The 26743-nt window shown below is 43.2% G+C and overlaps 3 protein-coding genes across 6 annotated transcripts; 2 read left to right on the top strand and 1 right to left on the bottom strand.

Annotated features, from left to right (window-relative positions):
* Positions 1-267: 267 nt before the first annotated feature.
* Positions 268-5414, bottom strand: LOC118233829 (vicilin-like seed storage protein At2g18540). 4 transcript variants are annotated; one of them, XR_004766576.1, is made up of 3 exons: positions 5339-5383; positions 4975-5055; positions 4461-4577 (listed from the first exon to the last, which is right to left on the bottom strand). XR_004766576.1 is itself a non-coding variant. In XM_035429833.1 (2 exons), the coding sequence occupies exons 1-2, from the start codon at positions 5357-5359 to the stop codon at positions 2029-2031; spliced, it is 843 nt and encodes a 280-aa protein (XP_035285724.1). In that variant the 5' UTR covers positions 5360-5414; the 3' UTR covers positions 1770-2028. The 4 variants fall into 4 exon arrangements, 2 of the variants coding, with proteins under 2 accessions (XP_035285724.1, XP_035285725.1); XR_004766575.1 differs by lacking the exons at positions 4461-4577; positions 4975-5055; positions 5339-5383 and adding exons at positions 268-473; positions 3595-4145; XM_035429833.1 differs by lacking the exons at positions 4461-4577; positions 4975-5055 and adding an exon at positions 1770-2850 and having other exon boundaries at positions 5339-5414.
* Positions 5071-16112, top strand: ralbp1 (ralA binding protein 1). Its single transcript, XM_035429831.1, has 10 exons — positions 5071-5150; positions 6701-7010; positions 8473-8901; positions 9991-10340; positions 11909-12070; positions 12357-12488; positions 12581-12691; positions 13122-13243; positions 13490-13610; positions 13858-16112. Exons 2-10 carry the CDS (start codon positions 6764-6766, stop codon positions 14203-14205), a joined length of 2022 nt encoding a protein of 673 aa, XP_035285722.1. The 5' UTR covers positions 5071-5150; positions 6701-6763; the 3' UTR covers positions 14206-16112.
* Positions 16113-16813: 701 nt separating this feature from the next.
* LOC118234420 (ras-related protein Rab-31-like) lies at positions 16814-24444 on the top strand. Its single transcript, XM_035430937.1, has 7 exons — positions 16814-17165; positions 17652-17731; positions 18146-18227; positions 19357-19428; positions 19782-19888; positions 20553-20662; positions 21053-24444. Exons 1-7 carry the CDS (start codon positions 17130-17132, stop codon positions 21148-21150), a joined length of 585 nt encoding a protein of 194 aa, XP_035286828.1. The 5' UTR covers positions 16814-17129; the 3' UTR covers positions 21151-24444.
* The last annotated feature ends 2299 nt before the right edge of the window (positions 24445-26743 follow it).

The raw sequence follows: 26743 nt of genomic DNA, 5'->3' as shown, positions 1-26743 counted from the left end.
ACATGAACACACTCGCAAACACACACGAATATATATACACACACACGCACGCACGCACGCACAAACAAACTCGTACAAAAACACACGCACACACACAAACACACCTGGAAGTCTTTCCAGTGAGTTGGCATAAATGTGTCATTAAGGACGGTAATTGTTTAGCACTGAGCTCTGCCAAATGCTACACAATAAAGCCATTGCTGTAATCCAGACTCGGGTGTGTTTGCAACAGAGTTCATTGCGTGCTCGCTCGCTATGAGTAAGCCCTTAAACTACACAGTTAAAAGGGTGGTCAGAGCAGCCGTGGTCTCTGAAGCCTTTGTGGTTCTCCTCAGCTGAAGAGCTGTAATGAAAAACTCACCCACAGAGTCGGCTGCTGTAGCCCTGAGCCCACTGTGCTGTATCCCGTCCCTCTCTCGCCGGCTGTGCTTATTAACGTCAGAGCCATATGGTTTAGTTTACACGTTGAGGGCCTGCGGAGAGGTGGAACGCAGATTCAAAGGGGAGGAGTGAACCACGGGTCAGCCAGCTGACACACCCATATCGCTGCCCTCCCACCCCCCTCCAGCCAAGGCTCTCCCAGCCACGGCTCCCTCATGCAGAGTGCTCTTCCTGCTAAAAGCAGGCCTGTTTGTCTTCCCAAAAACCTCTCTGTCATGCAGTTACTCTCCAATGGCCTAACGCTCAACTTCTCCATTTAAACAGGGATGGGTCCCTTGCCGACAGTTAAAAAGGCAGGAGAGTTGTGATGGAATTGGAACTTTAACTGGAAGGTCATAGGTTCAGGTCCCAGGTGGGGCTGCTCTGTTGCACAAGATGTTTAATTTGACTTGTTCCTGTGCACAACCAAGTGTGGATCGGTATGTCATCTGTCAGATTTAAGCTGTGTTAAAGTTATCCCTGATAAGGGCTTTGACTAAGTAAGTAAATAGTATCATATTAATGGATTTGTTGCAACAGTGGACCACCCACAGTAGAGTAAGCAGCTGGTGGTGTGGACTACAGGTCCCATAATGACACTGGAGTCCTTAGGACACTTCTACATTCAGAATACCTGCACCAGCAACCAGGAAAACATTTGAAGGCCAGCATACAATGCTGTTACTGAAAATATCAACCACTTTAGCTTCCTAGGAAGTAAGTAGATCCTCTTCTGTACCTTTAAATGTCCCACAAATTCTTTTTAAACTGAGAATGAAACTTTATAATCCTGATGCAAGGAGTGAGCCCAGCAAGCACCAAAAACTGTAAAACTGATGGAAAATTTAAAACAGCCACTTGAGGGCTCGTGGTTATTGCCATAAACAAACTTTGTGATCGCGAGTCACTATGAAGGAAAAGCACTAAACCACAGCTACCATCAACAAATCCTTGAACTCTCATAAAATGCTTTACCACCGCCCCCTAGAGGAAAACATTGTTAGTGATTCATCCACCTCTTTCGATTGTCTGAGAACGGAGGGTCTGAAAAGGTACAGATTAGCACTTTTGAGTTGCGTCAGAGCCTGGAAGTATCCTAGGGTGCCTGTCTTTCTTCATTACACGATAAATTACCGCATGCATTGATAGCATGGGCTGTATGGAAAGAAGTGCTTTCCAGTGCCTGTGGGAGATTTGCTTTGAACTAACTTCCAGTTATGTTCTTTGGATCTCTTGACAGACCTAAGTCTCAGTCAAACAACAGTATGTTGAATGTGAAAAAAACTACAAATGAGGTAGGCTATGGCCAATATAAGCATTGATGAAGAAGAAAAAGCAGTGAATTTGCAGATGAAGTAAAATATTTTATTCGAATAAAGGCCCAGTTCTTGATGTTTCTGATAATCTGATTAAAGTGCATTTTTGGCCCCTGTTTGTACATTCCTATTGCGTAATTAAGAGAAATTAACATAAAATGTCTGAAATTAATACATGGTTCAACATGTCCCTCCCTTCTGAAAGGTAGAACCCATGACCAGTGACCTCTTCTGCTTCATACACCTCTTTGCTTTTTCTCTTTATATACACTTTTCTTTTGACCTCAGTCTTTTAATTTACTTTTTCTCTTCTGTCTGTCCTCTCCCTCTCTAGCTGTTCCCTCTCTTTCTGCCACGCCACTCTCTCTGTCCTCCTCTCCGTCCTCATGCACTCCGTCTTCCTCTCCCACAGCTCTTTCTCTATCCGCCATGCTGCCTCCCGCTGTCTCCTCTGGGTCTCCATCTTCTCCCTCTCCCTCCTCCTCGTCTCCGCCGTCATTTCGTCCTCCATCTCCCACAATTCTGTCTGCTTTTCCCACGCTTCCTCTGACTCGCTCCTCTTTTTATCCAGCACCTCTCTTGCTTTCCACATGTGTCGTGTTTCCTCATCCCTGCCTCTCATCTCTTCCAGCTTGCTCTCCATCTCCCTTTGCCACTCCTCTATCTTCCTCCTCTTATCCCCCTCCATACTGTGTTTCTCCATCTGCCACATTGCTCTCTCCATCCTCCATTCTTCCTCCAGCTGCTTTTTCTGCTTTTCCAGTCTCTCTCTTTCTTTCCTTCTCTCCCCCTTCATATGTGCTCTCTCCTTCACCATCATCCCTCTGTTGTTCTCACACTGTCGTCTCTCCATCTTCCAGACTTGCTCCTGCTCAACTCTCTTCCTCTCCCCCTCTGCCCTCTCTCTTCTCCTCCACATTTCCAAGACCTCCTCCTGCTTTGTCCACACGTCCTTCTGCATTTTGCAGCCCTGCTCGTATTCTCTCCTTTCCCTAGTCATTATCTTCCTTCTTTTCTTCATTGAATTCTCCAACCTCTTTCTCCTCCTCTCTCTGTGTTTTTCCTCAAACTTCTTTGCCTCCTCCTCACTGTACATGTTCACTTTTGTCTTTCTCTGTGAAATAAAGAAGTCTGAGTCACAGAAAGCATTGTTTGTGTACCTGTGGTAATGTGGATACACAGTTTCTTGGACACTGTCTTCTCTTCCAAATATATGAATGTAATATTATTATTATTATTATTATTATTATTATAGTTTTGCAGACAGTAGAATGTACCTTTAAACCAAAACAAATTAAAAGGCAGTCCATTATAGATCTCTCCATTCATCGCTGATGGGAATACAGTACCACAAGTAGCTTACTTCAAATGCAGTAACTGATTAATAGTGGCTTGCGTTAGCATTTTTCCTTTTTTGTCCTCATTGTGACATCACATCTTTGAATGGCTCAAACAATAACGTTTTTTCTTTTTATTTTCATTGTGATGTCATGGTGTTCATTTTAGTGTTGCCTTGGAAATAGTGTTTGTATGTGTGAGACCATATGGCTATAGTGGTTATTGTAACATACATGACTGAATTTTGGAGGCTTATTTTCAAATGTATATTTACCAACCTATAAAGAATATATGCATTTGCTTATTACTTTGTATGTTATTTTAATTCATATACCGATTTCAATAACAAAAAACCTGATAGCCTGTCAAATTGCTGGAAACAATACTGCTAAATTGCTAAATATACAGAGAGGAAAAAAGCAATCAGGACCATTACTGAATCATAAGATTTGGTAGTCTACAACTTTTCTCACACAAGTGTTGCAACTTGAAGTTGAGCATGGCTGTAAGAGTACCTTACCTTGTAGTTCTTTGTTAATCTTCAAGGCTACACCAAACAAATTCAACCTTGTACAAGCATATCCAGCTCAAAGGCATTTATTCATTGGACACTTGCAGATTTTTAAAAAATGCGTTCACAAACAGGATGTAAATGGCCTTAGAGACCACTTCCAAGACAACAAAGTCTTGTTTGTCTCACCGGTGTTCAGACCAGCCAGTATAGCCCACTTTTTAGAGAGCACAGGAAGTGACGCCAACCATTTGCATGGCTGTAAACGTACACCCTTCTGTGGAGATGCTGAATGTGGCTGGGCACAAGTGGCCAGCTGGTTCTGCTCAGTCACTGTGGCCATACTGCCCAGCTGGAGGGAAACAAAGCGATCACTGTGCCGCTTTTTGCTGGACTGTCACAAAGCCCCACAAAGGGGCCTTTCTCTGATATATCGGGATGTGCGAGAGTCACATGGCTTCTCCATGCTAGCTCTGACAGGCAGGCAGCCAGTTGTTATGCAACAGTCTTTTTTTATTTGCAGTAACCAGCTGAACCAAAACCTTCCCTGTCGAAACCGCCAGTCTGAGGGTAAAAACACAGTGTTATTTGAGACATACCATAATGAGGCAAGATGGGCTAAATTCAGCTTGGCCTCCTGGTGTTCATAAATGGGCTACATGGAATTCATCCATAAGCAAACTTCTCAAAAACTATTATGTAAGCAAGAAGTGAGCAATGATCTTGTTTGTCACCAGTATGTGACAAAGACTAATGTAAAAAAAATTGTCTGCATTATTAAACTAGTCGTAGCAGGGTACTCTTCCACCTCTGTGTGCATTAACAACATCATCCAGTTGATCACCTGGAGTGTACCTGGTGTACCAGCTAAACATGTAACTTTTCAGCTGAGCTGAAGCTGGAAGCCTACAATGCAACAATAGTGATAGCTGACTTGCCTCTTGTCACTGCAAGAATTCCAGTGCTATTCTGCTCTCTCTTCGGGTATTTCGCTGTTGCAGCAATGAAACAGGCCAAATATAAATAGAAATATTTTGGAATTCCAGATTGGGAGAACAATATAAAGGAGGAGGGATGTTGGGGAAATTTATATGATAAAAAAACAAAGAACAGAGAACGTGTCAAAACTATTAGGTACAAGTGAACAAAATGAGAAGCAAGTAGTTTAAGTTATGTTTCATTAACAGAACATGTTTACAAATATCAAAGAACTGTCGTTAATGTCTACTAATGCATAAAATATTGAGGAATTGCCGCCGAAGAAACAAGCGCGTGAAATGATTAAAACCACCTTGCGTGTAGTATTCAAAATGTACATGCCGTGACTAACCAAATATATTTAAATATTTTGGAATATTTTATTCATTTGTTTATTTAATCCGACCGTACCAGTGTTGTAGCGACATGGACACTGTAGTTTTCCCTGAAGATGTCTTGAGCGGGTCTCACGTTTTCTCTCGATTCACGAAACTACAAGAACCAGAAAGCGGCTGAAAATCATCACGCATGCTCAGTTGAGTTTTCACGTAAACAGCAGGAAGCTTAGCTGAAATTCACTGAAACAGGTTAGTTTGGACAATTATTTTATAGATTTGTATTTTGGGAATATTTGTTTTGAATAATATACGAAAATACCCTTATTCCTAAAACGTTGAAATCGGAATATATATTTCTTACTTATTCCGATAGCTGAGAACCCACTGCAATATCTAAGTTACTATAAAAGTAGATGCCAGCGAGCAAGTAAACATACCCCCGTGACAGCTGGGCCCATCAGATTCTGCTGCCTAGCGGAACTACGCTGCTACTCGATAGCTGAAATCTTTAGCTTCCTACTTTTCTACTTCAGTAACGACATTGGTTGCTGGCAGATATGTGTGTTGATGTAGCTAGCTAACGTTAACTCATACTGTAACTATGACGCTGGCCTTGGATTTGTTGCTAGCTTGCTAACTGTGCAAGCTTACCAGCTCGCGTTGGTACTACGTGGACTAGCTGACATTAGCTACAATCTATGCTAGCTATCTAACGTTAACAAACTAGTTTGCGACAGCTAGATACCAAGCACCATTGTTAATCGGACGTGTTACAAAAGTGTTATCAAAATTATCATGGTAGTTAGCTACCGGACTTCAGAAAAGGTGAAGGCAGCGAAACGTATTCTTGGCACCTAGCCACAAAACAATGAGAAGACAGCTAGCTTGTTTAGCATGCTTACATATATTATTAAACTGTAATAAAATATTTCAACTAATATGGATTATTAATACACTAAGAAGAATGACAAGCACAGACTTTTGCTCCAAGGTCCATATCTGAGTTGGGCGATTGGGCACATTTAGGACTGTACTTGCAATGATGGTTTCTGCTAAAAACCATGGAAGGGGCATAAGAACAGTGGCCCGACGAAAGTCACTTTATAGAATACCAGTACAGGTCTGCTGGACTGTTCTTAGCTCCATAGCTCCATAGTAAATTGGACAACAGTCCATCCTGAAACCCATCAACAAACTGAGTGTGTCCAGGCCAGGGCAGTGAGAGGATCAGAACTGGAGACAGGAGGAGCGAGGCATTTGTATATAGATCAACTCTACCACCTGTTAGCTCTTTGAAATGTCTTAATTTCAGATAACATTTGACCTAACAATGTAGTTTGAATCTTTAAGGCCAGTTAAGATTAAAATATTAACAATAATCAGATGGGGAGACAGTTTTTGAAATCTTTTCTGATTAAATTTTACTTTAAGGAAAAACGGTCTTGTCTGTTCTGTTGGTATAACATGGTGCAGTTGCTGAAAATTGCCACAACGTGTCAGTGGTAAGAAAAGAAAGGGAAAAGCTTGTTGTTGGTTCAAGTTGCTGGTCCTTATTATTATTCTATACCTGGGATCCTTAATGTTTCTGACTGCTGCTGAGTGTTCATTGGTTTATCCGGTAGTGCTCTCATGTTGTGGAAGATTAGATTTCCTGTCAGTAGGGGGTTATTGGTCAGTGAACCTCACTGAATAAGACATGATAATGATGTTTAGTTTACAACACCCAGCCCTTAATTTACCTTATGTTAAATATTACAGAACTACATGATAATGGCAATGATTGTATCTACCCTTTACAGGTGGCATGGAGCGGTGATGTGACCCCCCCCCCCCTCCGGAGCAGAGAGCAGGGTGCCGTTGCCATGACGGAGTGCTTCCTGCCTCCCAGCAGCAGCCCTGGGGAGCAGCGGCGGGCGGAGCACCCGGGGAGTGTGGCCCGCACGCCCAGCTCTGAGGAGATCAGCCCCACCAAGTTCCCGGGCCTGTACCGCGCAGGCGAGCACTCGCCCCCCCACGATGGCCACCACCACGAGCCCCCCGACGCCGCCTCGGACGACGACAGGGAGCACAGCAAGAAGAAGAACAAGTTTAAGAAGAAGGAGAAGCGGAGTAAGGATGCTATAGGAAATAGGCCTCTGTGGATTCACTGTGGCTTGCCTTCATGATTGGAGTCCCATATAGACATGCAGACGTTAACCTTGAGCAGGGCAGTTCTATAGAGCTTTCTGCATACCGGCTCTCATGTTAACAAGTACCCTTGGCTTAATAGCAGATAAGGAGCTGCAAACCTTGCTCAATCAAAATGTACTGTGATGTAAAATATGAAATGTCAGTTAAATATGATAATCTTTTATTAACAGAAATGGCAATAATATCCGTCAGTCATTTTAATTAAGAAATAAAAAGGAGTTTTAAAGTAAAATACAGTATACACAAGCTCCTATCTGAGAATTTTCAAAAATTAAATATGACAACTATGTTGTGGCAATTTTTGTAAGAGTAACAGCAGGTTGGAGGGCATTGTTAGTGCCATGGCCAGCATGTTGTATATGCGGGTGCGAGGCATGGTGAGAAATAGAGCGTCACCCTTAGAACAATGCAAAGGAAAAGCATTCATTGAACAGTGCTTTTCATGAACCAGGTGTAAGTTGGTGTCTGTGTTTGGGTACTTAGGGAGCCCCCATGGCTGCTCATATGGGAGCGCTGCACTGGTGGCACACCTGCTAAATGCTCTGACCATGGCTTTTTCAAAATGCTGTAAATCAGTAAAACTGTGTTACATGTGATTAAAATAAAAGAAGATTCTTTTTAACAAAATAAAACCTTTTGAAAATTTCAGCAGACAATACACAAAGAAGCCCCTATGCCTGCCCTCTGTCGAGAAGAAAACCAAAGTATCTTTGTTTGTGGCCTGTTCCCTCCCCCTCGGTATGCAGAGTGGGGGGGGGGGGGGTGGGGAGACTCAGCCATGTCAGCTGTTTGACCTGCTACCCCACTTCCATCCCACACCTCAGAGATTGTGCGTCAAAGTGGAAAATCTCAATTCCTTTTTTTCCCCGTTGCAGTCGTCTGCATTGTCCCTTGTTTAGATTTCTGCGTTGCTGTCACCAGAAGAGAGAGTAGCGTGTTTTTTCCCCCCACCATAACGTTGAATTTCCGGCTTTTCTATGGCTATATTTAGCTTTTCCAGGGCAGTGCAGTCCAGATGAGAGTAAAAGAGAGATGCACAGAGAGTGTCCCTGCAGCACTGTTAATGTGGGAAGCTGGGAGGGTTGTTCCAGGCAGGGCGTGACTGAGGTGCTGGGTCTGCCTCCGGGCTTCATGTCGCTGGGACCGCGGCTCGCTATCGTGGGGTCTCTGGTTCGTTCGTGTGAAGTGGGAAGTGTTGCAGAGGAGCCTGTCTGCGGGTTTGCACGGGGGACAGTGCATATTTGAATGCTGACCTCTTTTCTCAATTCCTTCCCCGTGTCGTTTCCTAAGCCGCGGTGACAGAGTAGGAGAGAGAAGGAGGGTTAGCAGTCAAACTGTCTCTCTGCCCCGCTCTGTCTGAAACTTTTTTGTGTGCCTCCAGCCGAGGGCTACGCTGCGTTCCAGGAGGACAGCTCGGCCGACGAGGCGGAGAGCCCGTCCAAGATGAAGCGCTCCAAGGGCATCCACGTCTTCAAGAAGCCCAGCTTCTCCAAGAAGAAGGAGAAGGACTTCAAGGTGAAGGAGAAGCCCAAGGAGGAGAAGACCAAGGACAAGAAGTCCAAGGACCTGACGGCGGCCGACGTGGTCAAGCAGTGGAAGGAGAAGAAGAAGAAGAAGAAGCCCATTGCTGAGCCGGAGCCGGTTGTCGTGGAGATGCCGTCGCCACGTCCCGTCTTCGGGGCGCCGCTGGTCGACGTGGTGAAGAGGACCTCGCTGTACGATGGCATCCGGCTGCCTGCCATCTTCCGGGAGTGCGTGGACTACATTGAGCGCTACGGCATGAAGTGCGAGGGCATCTACCGCGTCTCAGGTGGGCCTCCTCCTCCATTTAACCTCCTCTGACTCCAAAACATAGGTTCTGCTCGCGTATCCTCACCTGTTTAACTTGTGCTTGTAAACTATTCTATGGGTCACTGGGAGACCAATAAGTGTCCTGTCCTGTTTCTGTAGTTCTGTAGGTCTGGTCTGGACATGAGCTTTGAGTCTGTAGTGAGGTCTGTTCTGACATCTGTAGCTTTGTGAGTCTGCACTGAATTCTATGTCTTCATGAGTCTGTACTGAGGTCTGTATCTTTGTGAGTCTGTACTGAGGTCTGTATCTTAGTGAGTCTGTACTGAGATCTGTGTCTTTGTGAGTCTGTACTGAGGTCTGTGTCTTTGTGAGTCTGTACTGAGGTCTGTGTCTTTGTGAGTCTGTACTGTGAGCCGTGTCTTTGTGAGTCTGTAGTGAAGACTAGCTTAACTGAGTCTGTACTGAGGTCTGTGTCTTTGTGAGTCTGTACTGAGGTCTGTGTCTTTGTGAGTCTGTACTGAGGTCTGTGTCTTCGTGAGTCTGTACTGAGGTCTGTATCTTTGTGAGTCTCTACTGAGGTCTGTGTCTTTGTGAGTCTGTAGTGAAGACTAGCTTAACTGAGTCTGTACTGAGGTCTGTGTCTGTGTGAATCTGTACTGAGGTCTGTGTCTTTGTGAGTCTGTACTGAGGTGTGTGTCTGTGTGAATCTGTACTGAGGTCTGTGTCTTCGTGAGTCTGTACTGAGGTCTGTGTGAGTCTGTACTGAGGTCTGTGTCTTTGTGAGTGTGTACTGAGGTCTGTGTCTTTGTGAGTGTGTACTGAGGTCTGTGTCTTTGTGAGTCTGTACTGAGGTCTGTATCTTAGTGAGTCTGTACTGAGGTCTGTGTCTTTGTGATTCTGTACTGAGATCTGTGTCTTTGTGAGTCTGTAGTGAAGACTAGCTTAACTGAGTCTGTACTGAGGTCTGTGTCTTTGTGAGTCTGTACTGAGGTCTGTATCTTTGTGAGTCTGTACTGAGGTCTGTATCTTTGTGAGTCTGTACTGAGGTCTGTGTCTTCGTGAGTGTAATGAAAGGCCTTGGGGCCCTGGCCTCCCGCCCTCCCTGCAGGGATGAAGTCGAAGGTGGACGAGCTGCGGGCGGCGTACGACCGGGAGGAGTGCCCGTGCCTGGAGGAGTACGACCCGCACACGGTGGCCAGCCTGCTGAAGCAGTACCTGCGCGAGCTGCCCGACAACCTGCTGGGCCGCGAGCTGGCGCTGCGCTTCGAGGACGCCTGCAGCCGGCCCACCGAGGCCGACAAGGTGCAGGAGTTCCAGAGGCTCCTGGCCGAGGTGCCCCCCTGCAACCACCTGCTGCTCTCCTGGCTCATCACCCACATGGACCACGTCATCAGCCGGGAGCCCGACACCAAGATGAACATCCAGAACATCTCCATCGTCCTCAACCCCACCGTGCAGGTTAGTGACCGCCAGAGGTGGGAAATCCAGGTTCAGAAAGTAAGAGTCCTCCCCAATCACCTGGATTTACTCATTAGTGCAATTCTTCAGCCAGGAGGTAGAACTGAACTGTGTGACATCAGTTGTCTGGGTTCATGGGTGGAAGAAATACATGGCAGGACTTTAACTTTCTGACCCCAGGACTTTCCACCTCTGGTGACAGCAGCTGTGCTTTGAGACCCACTCTTCTGTCCTCAGCACTGCATGGCCGCAGTCCTTTAGACCACACTGTGTTTGTGGCTTCAGAAACCTCTGTGTTACTGATGGCATTTTAAACACCAGAGTGCAACACAGGAGCCATTTTTTGAAATTTAGGTAAATATATAACAATGTTTACTGGATATTAATAGCAGGAAATTAAATAGGTAACAAAAGAACAGTTGTTCACTCTTGTTTTTAGAATGAGCAGAGGCTGAACCTGTGTCCACTATTCCTCCACATTAAAGAGAACCAGCATTCCTGCTTTTTCATGATATATTTATACTGTAATCTACAGATCTATGCTGATAAACCATTTAGTCACATGAACACTACTGTTAGACCAGGGCTCTTAATAATAATAATGAATAATAAATGAAGCTAGGGTAGAGCCCCCCTTGCAGTAATACAGTTTTCTTTACAACTGCGTGTACTGTAGAGAGTTGGCAAGTACAGGATGGAAGAACAGCTCACTTTCATTTGCGAAGCAACCTTGATCTGTCCAAATTCAGCTCCCTTTTCCAGCAAATCCCACTGTGCCAGGCAAAAATAAGGCCATTTGTCATATTTTGATGAATTGCTGGCCGAAGTCGATTTCTCTGGGTTAATGGAAGTCCTTGCGAACGTGCTCCAGTTTTTAAAATGAGGCTGTCAGTCCCACAGGAGAGTGGAAGTTGGTGTGTAGCTCTGCTTTCATCAGCAGCCTCAGTGAGGCCCTTCAGACTGCGCATAAAGAACAAGTCGGGCTGTTGGACTGTACCGACCAGCCAATGTTTTTCTAAAATATTATCTACACTTTTTATTGATTAGTCCAAAACAAGGCCAATTATTTTCTTGCCAACAATTTTCTTGCTATTCTTAATGCTTGCTTGAAACGGGGTTCAAGAATTGAAAAAATTTTAGGTATGTCATTTACAGGTTTGTGTTAAAAAGGGGGCCCTACAGAAGGGGTTAATGTACATTACATTTAGTTGGCAGAAGCTTTTATCCGAAGCGACATACAATAAGTGCAAGTGCATGTAAATATTGCATTAATAATATAAAGCTCACCTATAAATGTAGATGTGTTTTCTTTTGTGTCTCGTGAATTTGGATGATATCGATAGTGGCCCATTTCCATTATTTACTCAGAAAATCTCCAAAAGACTAGTCCATATAGATCTTGGTGTAATCCTGAAGTATATGATTTGATTTCATCTGTTTATGTTGTATATTGCAGTGCAGAGTTCTGGTTGTTGGGCTGTGATGTATGCATGTATCGATGTTCCATGTACTGGCATTGTTATTACAGTGTTTCCTCTCTGCGTGTTTGATTGTCCTTGTCCTCGCAGATAGGGAACAGGGTCCTGTATGTGTTCTTCACCCACGTGCGGGAGCTGTTTGGAGATGTGGTTCTGAAGCCGGCCATCCGGCCGCTGCGCTGGTCCAACATGGCCGCCATGCCAGTGCTCCCTGAGACACAGGAGAGCATCAAGGAGGAGATCCGCCGACAGGTGTGTACAGCTGCTCTCTGCGTGTCTTACACACACACACATGCACGCACACACACACACACACACATACACACACACACGGATGCATGCATGCACACACACACATACACACACACACACACAAATTATGGTCTCTGTTCTGTTTTGTTTGTGTGCACACGTGTGTGTGTGTGTGCGTGCATGCATGTGTGGGTGTGGGTATATGTGTGTGTGTGTATATATGTGGGTGTGGGTATTTGTGTGCGTGTGTGTGTGTGTGTGTGTGTGGGTATATGTGCGTGTATAGGAGTTCCTGTTGAACTGCCTGCACCGAGATCTGCAGGGGGGGGTGAAGGATCTCTCCAAAGAGGAGCGTCTCTGGGAGGTGCAGCGCATCCTGACTGCTCTCAAACGCAAGCTACGCGAGGCGAAGAGACAGGTGAGCACCCCCGTACTCACCCCCCCGCTCACTAACACCCCCCCCCACCCCCCGGGGCTGCAGCTGACAGCCCTGTCTCCCTTCTGCCGCAGGAGTGTGAGACTAAGATCGCTCAGGAGATCGCCAGCCTCTCCAAGGAGGACGTGTCCAAAGAGGAGATGACAGAGAATGAGGAGGAGGTCATCAACATCCTCCTGGCTCAGGTGACGTGCCACTGCCTGCCAGGGAATATTACTGTCCTTGTCCATGTCTCTCCTCTGTCCTCACTCTCTCTTCATCTGTCTCTCTGTCTGTCTCTCTTTCCCCCTCCCTCTCTCTGTCTCTCTTTCTCTTTGTCCCTTTCTCGCTCTGTAAAGAAGCAAACAGCTGCTTGGAGTGACTGACTGGCTGAGTCACTTACTGACTCTAAGTACTCATGCTGCAGAGAAGTTCTGCAGAGCTGTAAAATACTAGTATGCATAGAGCCTGCTCATTTCCTCTTTGTTTGTGATTGCTGTTATCTGATTGCACTGTGCACCAGTCATATCAGACCTGTTGTAGGTGTGAGGGAAAGGCACCCTCTCTATTTAGTGGACGGTTCAGTAGTGAGCTATGTTGACCCCTGACCCCCTGACCCTTGACCTGTCTCCCTAGGAGAACGAAATCCTAACAGAACAGGAGGAGCTCATCTCCCTGGAGCAGGTTCTGCGCAGACAGATCGCCACGGAGCGGGAGGAGATCGAGCGACTGCGCGCGGAGATCGCAGACATCCAGAGGTCTTCATCTCTCCCCCTCCCCCTCTCTTTCCCGCTGTTTTCCTGCTAGGCTCATTCTTCTGTAGTCATATTACTGAGTCTTTGCATGGCTCAACAAACCAGTAACAAAATAAATCAACATTGTGGTGTTTGATACGTTCCAACACCAGGTCAGTGCTGTAGGAGGCTGAATGAGTTCCAGTGTGAGATGACTGCGAAACTTTGGGTAATTCACGTGTGTGTGTGTTTGTGTGTGTGCTCCTGCAGTCGCCAGCAGGGGAGGAGTGAGACAGAGGAGTACTCCTCAGACAGTGAGAGTGAGAGTGAAGATGAGGAGGAGTTGCAGATCATCCTGGAGGACCTTCAGAAGCAGAACGAGGAGCTAGAGGTGAGCGTGAGAGAGAAAAGATCAGAACAGAACACAAGCCATAGTAATGGCACGTGGGTATGCCCTTTGTATGCTTTAGTGGTTAATTCAGCGTTTGTGTGTGTCTCCACGTGTGTGTGTGTGCACGTGTGTGTGTTTGTGTGCACGTGTGTGTGTGCGTGCGTGCTCGCGTGCGTGCATGCGTGTGCGCGTGTGTGCGTGCGTGTGTGTGGAAACATCCCCCTGATGCGTCGCTGTGCTCCTGCAGAATAAGAACACACACCTGAACCAGGCCATCCATGAGGAGCAGGAGGCCATCATCGAGCTGCGCGTGCAGCTGCGTCTGCTTCAGAGCCAGCGGCTGCAGCAGGAGCAGTCTGCGCAGCCAGCGCAGCCCCCACAGCCACCGCAGCCCAGCCCCGAAGCCCTGCCGGAGGAGCCCGCCAAGCACGTCGCCGCTGCAACCCAGCCACCCCTCGCTGCTGCCGCTGCCATCGCCACCGCCGCCACGCCAACCACCACCGCGCCCCCCAGGGACGCCCCTGCCAACGGAAAACCCGCCGCAGAGTCCCTCAAACCGTCCCCCAGCAAGGACCGCCGCGAGACCAACCTGTGAGCCCCTCCGCGGCCACCGTCGCCATCCTCACCAACGCCCGCTCCTACCCTGACCGCGCTGTCTGGAAGAACTGGTGCTGTGCTGCTGTCGCTGTGAAGGATGGAGGGATGGAGGGAGGGAGGGAGAGAGAGATGGGGAGACGGGGAAAGGACAGAGCTGGCTTTAGAAAAGGAAGAGGCGGGAAGCCAGGAACACTTCATAGTTTCACCCAAGTGAAGGGCTTAATACAGGCCAGTGGAAAATCCCACAAAGACCCAAGATAATCCCACGTTTAAAGTGTGATTGTTGTATTGATAGTCCCACAGCGTAGGTTTGTTCAGCGTGATTGTCCTGTCCTTTCTACTGCTTTAAGCCGTTTGTGAAACTAAAGGAGAATCACCCATTGATCATCCGTTGTAATTGCATTAATGAATATTTTACTAATGCGGTTGTACTTTTAGATGCTTTTGTCTTGCGGATATATGGTATCTAAATCCTTGTGACAGAATCTCTGGTGGCTGCTAACGCTAATGCAATGGCAGCTCGTTTTCCAGTGCTTTAGGTGGGCTTCTCATTTTGTCTGTGACTCTGATCTACAGTGTAGTGGAGTAGCCTTGTTCGTCTGGTCCTTGCCCCAGTGTCTGCGTTAATCTCTTGCTGAATGCATTCCTTCTGGATTAATGACTTATTTAAACGATAAAACGAGCAGCTCCTGCGAAGCTGCAGTGAACTCAGTGTGATGCAGCCGCAGCGGTCTACAGTGTGAAAATGTGAATGTCTGGATCCGAGGAGTACCCCAGCAGAGGTGCTCCCTGGCCCTCAACCACAGGCCTGTCATCACTATTGGGTATTTTCTGGATGAATGTGATTCACCCACACAGATGGAGATTTGTCTGATTAAGAGCCACTAAATCATGCTGTGAAGACTAAACACAGGTCTGACTGTCTTTGACTCGCAACAGGGGTGGAATGCCACAGGTTAGACCGTCTTTGACTTGTATCAGGACTGGAATGTGACCGGTTAGATTGTCTTTTGACTCATAACGGGTGGATTGCCACAGGCTAGATTGTCTTTGACTAATAAGAGGGGGGAATGCCACAGGCTAGATTGTCTTTCACTAATAACGGGTGGGATGCCAGAGGTTGGATTGTATTTGACTTTTAAGAGGGGTGGAATGCCACAGGTTAGATTGTCTTTGACTTGTATTATGGGTGCAGTGCCACAGGTTAGTTTGTCTCAAACAAACCCAATATTTTTGATGATTCATGGCTCAAACATGGCTGTCTGAAAGGTATGGGGGAATCCAGTCCCCTGTATTTTGTAAAAGTATTCATAAAATTGACTTTGACACGACCCTAAGCTCTACCATGACAAACAAGAAGTGCTTCAAATAAACATGGGTGTGTTCCTTTCCTCTTACAGTAATGGAACAAAATGGATTGGCTTGTGTTCAAAAAACAGACATGACAGTGTGTGTGTTTGACCTTTTCCAGGATTCCCCTTGTTTTGACATCTGTGTGATTGGTAAGTGCCGCAGTCCTGTGTGGAAATGCATGTACAACACGCGTGTAAAAGGGGTAACCATCAGTAGCACATCCAGCAGTCCTATTGCCTCAAGATCCTCTTGTTCTCTTTCAATTTTGACAGTTTTCTTTGAATGCTACAACTGTGCTGATTTAAAAACAGAGGTTACTAGCAATCTTGTGTGCTCATTGCATTTTCACTCCTATCACTGTCCAGTCAAAATATAAACAAAGTTTGTTGAGTCAAATTGCATATTCTGTTTGTTCATTTGTATTTAAATGATCTATACTTGGCCAACTTAAGCTTGCCTCATTATTTTCATACCAATATATTTTGTAGCTAATCATTGTCAACTGACCGAATGATGCAGCAAAGAATAAAGTGTTGTTCTTAAACTTCCTTTCAAATGGTCGGAATATTGGTCATAATTTTGCACAAACGATTCTGTCACCTTGTGGCTATTGAAAAGGGATGTCCCCCCCCCCCCCCCCCAAACACACACACACCAAAATAACATCAAAGCAGACCTGCTCACTGTTTCACTAATAATATGGACCCGCATGCACAACCCTTGCCATACCCTTCAGTGTTTCGTCACAGTAATGCATAATGCATGGTTCATTGTTTAATTGGAGTTGATGGCAGAATTTAGATCTAGGCTGTCCGTCAGCCACATAATTCAATAGTCTGCTACTGCCTTGTGATTTTGTAATCCTTTTGTTTTGCCTCTTGGTTATACAAAACAAATAGGTAGCTCCCCCTACTGGTAGATATGAATAACAAAAAAGATGAAGCTGTGTTTGTATCTTCCTCTCTCCCATAACATAACCTTAGCAAAATATGCCATTCCAGACTTAATTACATACACCAGTATTACTGTGTTAACAAAGGCAAGAAGACATGTTGTACGAACTCTACCACATTTTTATGGTGTAAAAAACTCTAACTAATAATCACATGCCACTGAATTGTAGTCGATGATAAATAGAGTGTAGTTGTAATGTGTTATGACCAGAAATAGTGCTGTATTGCAGCGGCCACATGCGTAAAGATGACGTTATTGGATTGATTTCCCAGGAAGCTTATTCCACTACCTCCCTCCGTCGCTCTGTGTAAAACATGCTTATTCTTTCTTTTGGATGTTTACTGATAAGAAAACAGCAATACGTGTTCTGAAATTTGTTCCCTATTCCCATGATAATCCATAGTTTCAAATCAACAAGTGGCGAGGAGCGGCACGACAATCACGTGACTGACAGCGCTTCTGGTTTCCGTTAGATTTGGGAAAAATTATGTAGCTGGCCTTGGGTAGGATTTCTTTTATCAAAGAAAAGCGCTGTTAACAAAAGAAAAGGCATGGGCAGAAAGTTACAATAGTGAACGGTAGAATAATGCAGAAATCGTCGTAGTCTTAGAAACCATGGCTATAAGGGAATTGAAAGTCTGTCTTCTTGGGGTAAGTGAAAAAGTTGAAAAAATAAGATTCTTTACGGCGTATAACTCTGCAACCCGGTAACATTGGGAGACAATTCACACATTAAAAAAAAAAATAATAATAGCGAAACTGTCTTCATAGTATCAAAATACGCCTGCTAGACTTGATTTTGCATGTATCTTTATCATTCGTGCTATTCGTTTTACGTTGTTTGATCACAGACAAACGCTCCTATTTTGCCCAGTTTTGTGAACTGCTGCTGTTTACTCGGTTACGAAACGATGCAGACGTTCGATTTCACTTGTTCCCGGTGATTTAAAATGATATTACGAGATAAAATGCGACGTCTATTTAAAATTTTTAATTTAACAATGACTTCTAACATGCGAGGTGTTATTTGCTTCCTTTGCTGATGTTGTCCTGTCAGTTTATTAAACATTCTACGGTGTTGACAGCTCTGTTATTTCTGACCACACTGCAATATTTTTTAAATATTCCTCTTTCAAGGATACGGGAGTGGGGAAGTCCAGTATTGTGTGTCGTTTTGTACAGGACCATTTCGACCACAACATAAGCCCAACAATAGGGTAAGAAACGTTGAAAATAAGTCATGATAATGCTGTAATAATGCATAATAATAATCTCTTACAGTGTAGTGAGCTAGACCAAATAGCTTAAAAACTTGTGGGTCAAATGACAATGTAACGAAAACAAATATATATCCAACTCGCAATTACTTATATGAGTATTCCGATTTGTTAACACAGGTTGTGGCAGTTGTTACGTGAGAGGGCCAAGAAGCTTATTAGGGTTGTGCTTCTGTCATGAGATACCGTTTTTAAAAAAAAAGATTTTTAAGGAAACCTACGACCATTACAGATATCAAAGATAAGCTTGGCATTCGTTGTTAAGTCACATAAACATCTCAGGAACCAAAGGATGTTAATATGTTTGGGGATGTTGGTCATTAGTCTTGTTTGGTTTTTGTCCCTGAATTGCAGTGCATCATTTTTGACAAAGACCGTCCCCTGTGGAAATGAACTACACAAATTCTTGATTTGGGACACAGCGGGACAAGAACGGGTAGGTGTGAGGTGAACTTTTTAAGGACCTGCATATGGACCAGAGGCATTTTCATTTGGCGTGAGGGGCAGTTTGCAGGTTTCTAACCATTGTTGGCCAGTGCCTATGGGCCTCCCTGAACAGCTTCTCGCTGCGGTGGAATTTTGTGTTGCCTTGAGTGAACTCTCACGTAGCCCAGTTGTTTCTCTGAAAAATGGTGTGATGTGAGGTCCATGGGCTGGACTCAGAAAGAAAAGGCTGAGGCCTTTCAGACATTGCTGCCTCTATCTGGCGTGGGCCCAGGTGAAGTGTGTCAAATTATTTGGCGGTGAATCATAAGACCGGGTGGAATTGTGGAGAGGAAAAAATAACAGAAATTATGCTTGACTTGAGTTTTTTTTTTAAGTGTGCTTAGAAACTGCTTAGAAACTGTTTTAGAAACACTGTTTTTACAGCAGTGAATCTACATTTTTATAATCATAGATATATAAAAATGTATTTTTAAAAATATAACAGTGAAATAAATTTTGCTTCATCTGTGTATCATTTACCATCAAGAAACAGTTTAGCTATACATCACCAAGTTTCTAGTTTCTGAAAATTGTGGCTGTCTTGAGTTTTGTCAGAGATCACTGCAGCATGACAGTCTTCCTTATTCTCAGGTTAAAATAACATTTCCTGTCAGTAGTGTTAAACTTGTAATGAATACAACTGATTGAGCCAGAAGTCGAGCTGACTGAACCATAGTCTACTCTGCTCATAAACATATTCTACTCGTAGATGTACTCTACTTGCAAACATTACTCCCAAATATGACTTTACTTACAGTACAGGCTTACGCAGCTCATAAACATAAGCTACTGAACTGAATTTCCTGGGAACAGCTATTATGACTCAGGGTTGGGTAGTTTTTTGTAAAAGTATTCTGTGGGATAATGATACTCTGAAGTAAAACTTTTATCAAAGCAAAGTACTTGGTATCATATGATCTGTTTAGATGATGACTACTTAAAATGAAAGTCCAGTGTGTCAAATTTTTACTTATTAAGCCTCTCTTGACTCTGGCTGGCAATGCCTGCTGACATCTGCTGACACACTGACACATCATTGTTTATGATTTCTCACAATTGAATTTGTCATTGCCTTTCAGTTTCATTCATTGGCCCCGATGTACTACCGGGGATCGGCTGCCGCTGTCATTGTTTATGACATCACCAAACTGGTACAGTAATCGAATGGGCGGAAGAGAACTATGAAAGATTACAGTCACATTAGGTGCAGTAGATCCTAAATAAAGTGAATGAAGTTGTAGTATTTTTGAGCCATAAACCTGCTGTTTTATTATTATGTTTTCAATAGCAGCCTTACTAGACTTTACTGTGTACTTACCGTGTACTATGTATAATGGCAACAAAAACAATGATAACAATAGTTATCTGTCAATCTGCTTTAGATTGTTACTCACAGTGCACAGTACTCCACCTAAATCAGAGTTAACCATGATCCACAGAATCCATTGAAACCTGCTATTCTGGGACTGAGGCCTGTGCTTTGACCTGCTTCTGTATCTCACAGGACTCTTTCCAGACCCTCAAGAAATGGGTGAAGGAACTAAAAGACCATGGCCCTGAGGACATTGTGGTGGCCATAGCAGGGAACAAGAATGACCTGGGGGACATCAGGTATGCTGTTAACCTCAGATTATGTGAAGATAACCATTCTCCCCCTCACAGCATCTGTAGGACCGGCTCTGTGGCAACAGTTAGACACACGTACTGTATAGTGCTTCCAATCCATACATTTTAAGTTGAAAAGACATATAGAATTTTTTACACCCAAACATGAACTAATTTAGTATCCCTGATTGGTGAGATCTGAATAACAGGCATTTATATACGAGTCACTGCTTTCATTATATTTTTCCCATCTTTGAATATAGTTAGTGGGCTGCTTGTTTCATACACATTATACGGGCTCTAATATTGATTTTTGCCTGGGTCAGAGTCTGTGAGGGGGAGAACCCTGGGGTATAGCTGACATGTAAGAGAGTCCAAGGCCTGTGATGCAATAACAAAACATTCAGGGGAACTAGAAGAGACAATTTCCCTTTAACCGTGCCACTTAACTTATTAAAGCACTCTGATTTGCAGATACCATAATATTGTATCTAAGTTACTCAAATATCCACTGAAATCTTCACACGTTTGGATTATGTGCTTCTTTTAAGTCTCCATGTCTTAAAAGCCTATTTGCTCTCATATGAAACATTAGTATGAAAATGTGGCAGCATTGTGAGTGTTGGGTGGGCATCAGGCCTTCATATCATGCCTCATTCTGTCCTCGCAGGGAAGTTCCAATGAAGGAAGCCAAGGAATTTGCGGAGTCTATTGCAGCCATTTTCATCGAAACCAGTGCAAAGAATGCAGTCAATGTGGAGGAACTCTTTCAGAAAATCAGTGAGTGTTTTCTCTTATTTTCTTCACTGATAATATTTGTACCAGGTATGTTGTTTTTTAACATGTGTGTTAACTATAAGATAAGATATGCTTTCTTTTACAAGGTCACTTTATTTTTCATAAATTAACTTCTCCCTTGTCTGATTCTTCAAGAAAAAAATATGACATAAGTATCCTTCTTGGTTGAACTTCTGTAGTAATCCTTTCAGGATATAAACTACTGTTGCCTTATTTTCAGTTTGAACACAAATAGCTGGTTATGGCACAACAAAAAAATCTCTGCCGTTTGTTTGCATTCCTGTGGCCTGTCAGTACGGTGCTTTTAGGACCTTACCTTTGTATCCATTTTGCGTGCGCTGATAAAATGTTTGTGCTTTAATTTGGATTCAGGTCGGCAGATTCCACCTTTGGATCCCCAGGATGTGGACGCACCAGAGACCTTCAAACTGACCCGACAGCCGCCTCCCTCCAGTAGGAGGTGCTGCTAGTGAGGGGTGCACAGGGGAAGGTTTGCAGGCCACACGGGACGACTCAGACCTCACCATGTTCCGGTTTGACCAGCGTGCGCTTACACAGCCTGCCGGCGTATCCCCCTGTGGGGTGACAAAGAGTGAGTCCCAACTGGGTAAACCCAGGATCAAAGAATCAAGATGGTAGAGTTTCCCACCAATGCAAGACACAGCACTTCATAGGGGCTGAAAGTAGAGCGGCAGTCTATCACAAGAGTCAATTCAGCTTGAAATGTAAGAAACGTGACCTCAGAACTCACCTGGCTGCTGTTTAATGTGCAAATGATTACATCCAGCCTACACTGGAACCAAGCAGTACTCCATCCAAACATTCCTTAGCTAGAATAAATAAACCTAAAAGCATATCCGTGCACATGGAGGTCTTTGCACCATGATACATAGCCTTGTATTGTACTTTACCCTCTTTATGTGCATCACAGTTTAACATCAATAACAAATACTGTTATACTATAAATAATTATTGGTGATATTATGTAAATGTGAAATCAGAATTGATTATTTTCATAAGTATGGTAGATGAAGCATTGGTACCCAAGTGTGACCTTTTTCAGGTATAAATGTGGATCTTCTTTCAGGTATAAGTTTTGTTCTTTGTCCTCAACTCTTGGTGGACCTGTGAAGATCTCTGGTTTGGAGATCTGTGGATTTTTAGCATTTTATGTCCTTTCAGAAGGTACCAGTGAAGGACCATAGCAGTTGCCCAGTCATAGCACAAAACAAAATACTTCTGGTCTGAGGCTTAGTTTGACTGATTTATTCTGAATTGACCCTTGCAGTAAGGAATCTCACCAAATTGAACTGGGCCCTGAGTTTGTTTGCAGATTGACTGCAGGATCACCTTGATAGTACACAGTAGTCAGAACTGCCAGTTATTATCTTTATGAGTAACCAGAAGCATTTGCTGTAAGAGCAGAATTTAAATGACCAAGATCTTCCCTACTCCTGTTATAATCCCTATGGCACATCACAGGAAAGGTTTTCTTGTTCTTTTCCACACATTGTCCACTTTTTAAATTCTATTAATAACACAATAAACCACGTTGCGGGGAGGTGTACTACAAAAATATTTTCCATTCCATTTTACTGTTACAAAAGTGTTCTTTGCATAGTATAAAATATTTGTGGTTCAAAACAGATGAAAAACAGTTACAATATCTGATTTATCCCTATGCTCAGAGATATGTATTCATGTAGTTATTGGCCAGCCTTTTAAGTGCTTTGTCTTTAATTTTCCCCTTTTTAAACTCAACGAGAAAGAAAGTGCTGTTGTATCTGTAATACACCTTAGTCACATGTTGAAACTAATCAAACTGACACTTTTCACTGGTTTGTCCTGTATTCATGTTAAACAGTCTACGAGTCAGGGGTTAACTGTTGGCACTGGTATTGTGAGATCATGGAAATACAGATTACAAATCATAGTTTATATGTTTGTGTGTATGTGTGTTTGTGTGTTTTCAGGAGCTGCAGTAATTCACAAACAGGACTTTTCTGTAAATTAAATTTTGTTAGTGGAACTTAAGTGATGTCAAACTTACATCATGTATATACAGTACATGTATAATTCATGCTGTATCATGTGCCTTGCATGTATGTGCCTTTCCCTGGTTAAGTGGGAAAAATTTTTGCAGGCCAGATGGCCTTTGTTTTCTCTTACAATTTACTGAGTATGCTTGTTAGCTTAGCCAAGTTCCCTCCTTAAAAGTGGGACTTCAGTAATGTTAGTTGTGCATTCTTGTAGTATTTTTTTGGCATGTGTATCTGTGAAAAATAATGGCAGTCAGAATAAAGATGGCCACCTGCTGGCAGGCATCCATAATGCAGGACAAAAACCCACTGCCAGTATGCTGATAGATTGTTCCGAAGCTGTGTTATGAATGTCTAGTGTTGAAGGATTGGGTCCCATGGCAGTATTTGTTGTGAATATAGGAAACAAAACAAAGGCACTTTACTCTCAGAAGACATTAGATGCAACTTGTTGATAATAATTCCCCACAGTGTTCTTACAGATACATTTGGGATTCGTTATGCCCTCATACACACACATTTGTGAATCATTCAATGTTTTAGTCCTTCTTATATATGATTAATTGTGCCTTATAGCCACTGGTTTGAGATAATTTATGGTTTTTGCTACTCATTTTGGATCTATGCTTTACATTCATACATTATTCATCCAATATATCTCTTGCTTATACATATGTTACAATATTCCATACAGCCATTTATTTTTGCTGTTACAGTATTTTTTGAATGAAAATGTAAGCAGTTCCAAACTGACAATAAGCAAAGCCAGTGCTGCCATGCCTGTATAGTTTCAATGATCTCATTCATGTAAAGTGAAAGAGAAATCAAAAACTGCCAATGTCACCAGTGTGTTTGTGATTAAGCTGATTCATAAAAGGGTAAATCAGATACTATCACCACACTGTTGTCTTAATCATCTAGTAAAGGGAGTGTGAAACACTGCTCTGCCCACTTGTGGGATTTGTTAACTCATTTGTGCTCTGGTTAAGAACAGACTAAATCAAGGAGTGGAGACTTCTTAATAGAAAGGCCTGGACTTGACTTGCCGCCTTGAAGTCGAACCAGATACACACACGTCAGCTTCTGCAATTTGGCTGCCGGTGGGGTGCTTAAGCCTCCATTTTGTATTGATTCTGTTGGCAAAATTACTCCCCCACACATAAGGCATACATTGCCTTTGAAGCTCAGTGCTCATTTGTAAACACACCGGTTGAACAAGCCCTTGGGATACATTTAGAGTACATGGTTTTTATGCATTTACTGCTTTTTAGATTACCAGACAACTCTCTCTATTCCCTTCATCTTTGTGGAAACCCAGATAGCAGTGTATATTGGAATTGTTTGAAATGCCATTGAGGGTTTGCATGACTTAAGATATGACAAATATATTGAAAATGTATTCATAATAAAATGTATAAAGTATAGAAAAGTATTTTAATCTGAAAGTGGAATGGAATTGGATTAATATTTTAAGATAATAATAGTTTTGTTGTACTTACTCATCATGTCCTGATAATGTCTTTTTTTAGACATGAAAACCAATAAAAAAATGACTGCTGTAGACACTCTGGTGGACTGGTGCCACGTGTGTTTCAGTCAGAAAAACAGCAATTGATAGGTTTTAACTTGCACGTTAGTCACATTAATCCCTTTTTTGTAATATTTCCGGACAAGGTTAACATTTTATATTAATCTTTGTGGTAATAAACTGGTAGTATTTCTACATATTGGTGTCTTTTCATGATGTTTCCCGTTGCTTTTTCAGGCTATCATTGGCGCTACAAATACACATCACCACATGAACACAGATTTTTAGTGCTTTTAGGAATTATACTTCCTTCACGTCCCCACATTATATTTCATTTGCCAACTAAACTCAGCATTCAAATTCAGATCCATCACGTGTTATGGAACCAACACATAAACAATATCATGTCACTAATCCACAAACATGTTATCATAATTACACAACAGTTTTCACCTTGAGGTTTTGATTTTCAATGTGTGGCCTACTCACTGGCTAAGCACATGGTGCACTACCAGGAGTACATAAATACTTCGATCCGTATAAAAAAAAGTTTTTAGTTGATATGCATTTAACATAAATGGTAGCAAGAACAAATATGGAATTTTGTATTATAATTGTGACAAGAATTGCAGTAAGAAACCGTAGAGCAAGATAATTTGAGGCAAAACCACACTTTAGCCCCACCTGCTGGCTCATTTATTAAACCTTGCTTCTCAATACAACCTACTTTTCTTGAATACGTACTGTAAATATTTAAATCCAGGTTAAAAATACCCCTTTTCAAGTAAGTTTATAATCTGTTGTAGTCTAGATACAGAGCTGGAGAAGCGTGCAGACATAGTGTATTCTGAGTGACAAACTTTACTCACTGTCACCTCTCTACATTTGGGTATTGTGACCCCTTTTCACAGGCTGGATCTTTGGAGGTGGGTATGTTTCTTGCTTTCTCATGCCTGTGTGGGTTCTCTGTCACTGAGCAAGTATTTCTGCTGCCATTGTAAACCCCTGGCTGAGTTATATGTAGCCCACTCTGCTCTTTGAATCTCTGTTTTCTAAGACAGCTCTTTGCATATTCCTTTTTTTTTTGTTTCCCACTCTCACCAATGCCCTCTTTCCAAAATCACCCGAAGCCTGCTATCCGTCCCCTGCTACGGTATGTCCACCACTCCAGCCTGCCAACCCAGCTTCAGATGCTCCATGCATCCTGACCAAAACTGTCTGACTTTGTATTTGTGAGCCCATGCCCCCTGGGGTTGACCAGAAAAGAATTAACTCCCTCTACTGAGTCTGGTTCCTTCTGAGGTGTCTTCCTGCGTGTCTTCAAGTTTTCCCTTGCCACTTTTGCCTCAGGCTTGCTCTGTGAGGGTTTAGGCCTGGGTAAACTGTGAAGCATATTGTCACAAATCTTTTTCAAAATGTGCTATATGGACCCTAGATAATTGGATTAGAGGCTCTATTGCATTTTTACATAATCTAGAAAGATATTTGTCATTTTGAGACACGTCTATTATATATTTTTTCTTTTTACCATATGCAGTCACATGTAGTCACAGACGGTCATTCATCATTTGCTGAAGAGAAGCAGTTCCTCGTTACTGTTGTTCTTCAGTTCAATATGGATTGTCACTTTAGTTTAGCGTTTAGCAGGTTAACAGCCTATACAGGTGTGACCTTCTGAAAAGCTGAAAATAGCACTAATGAGATTGATAGCCTGGCACATTCCACACAGTCATTGACCCCTGTACAGCAGGGTTTTGGTAACTGTGATGACTCACACCCCTCACCTCACTTCATACGGATTTACTTCCTTGAGGATCGCGCAGAACTGCAGACCACATACAGGGCTCACATTATTTTGGCCATATTATTGATTGATTTATGTTGTGTATTGAAAATGTGTATTGTTAGTAAGAGCGCAATATAAAGATATTGGCAGGGGTGGAACTACTGCACTACATGTCCCACGAGCTTCTGGGTGATGAGGAGGTCACGCCAGAGTATAAGAAAACGAGGGGGGGGACACCCTCTCCCTTTCTGTATCGCGCTCCTGATTTCAATGGTCAGGTCTCAGACTTAGTGAAAGCGAAGTTAAATAAATCTCATTAGTTCTTCAATTAGATTCTGTCTCCGCCTGTTATTATTTTTGATCCAGTGCCCGCATAGGACACAATTTACACGTTTCAGAATTTTGCTTATAGAACACTGAACTTTTTTATTGTTGGGGACCATATAGCCTACTTCTGTTAAATGTACAGAAACAGATTATCAGCATCACAGTCCACAAAACTTCGTCTGCTGAACATTAGCAGTTACAGTTACTAGTAGGCTATATCTCTGCATTTAATAGATGAAATTTAAGTGCAAAGTGAAGCAGCCTATTTTGCGTAGTCGCTGTTTGTAACGCCTATTTCAAGATTAGTAAATATTTGGTTATTATTTTCTTAACTGCGTGTTACGGGGAACAATTTCCTGGGCAATTTAATTGAGCCGTGCCTT

The sequence above is a fragment of the Anguilla anguilla genome, chromosome 8 (assembly GCF_013347855.1).
Source record: "Anguilla anguilla isolate fAngAng1 chromosome 8, fAngAng1.pri, whole genome shotgun sequence".
Lineage (NCBI taxonomy): Eukaryota > Metazoa > Chordata > Actinopteri > Anguilliformes > Anguillidae > Anguilla > Anguilla anguilla.
Note: the sequence above shows the minus strand (reverse complement) of the source record. Positions and strands in the feature narration are given on the sequence as shown.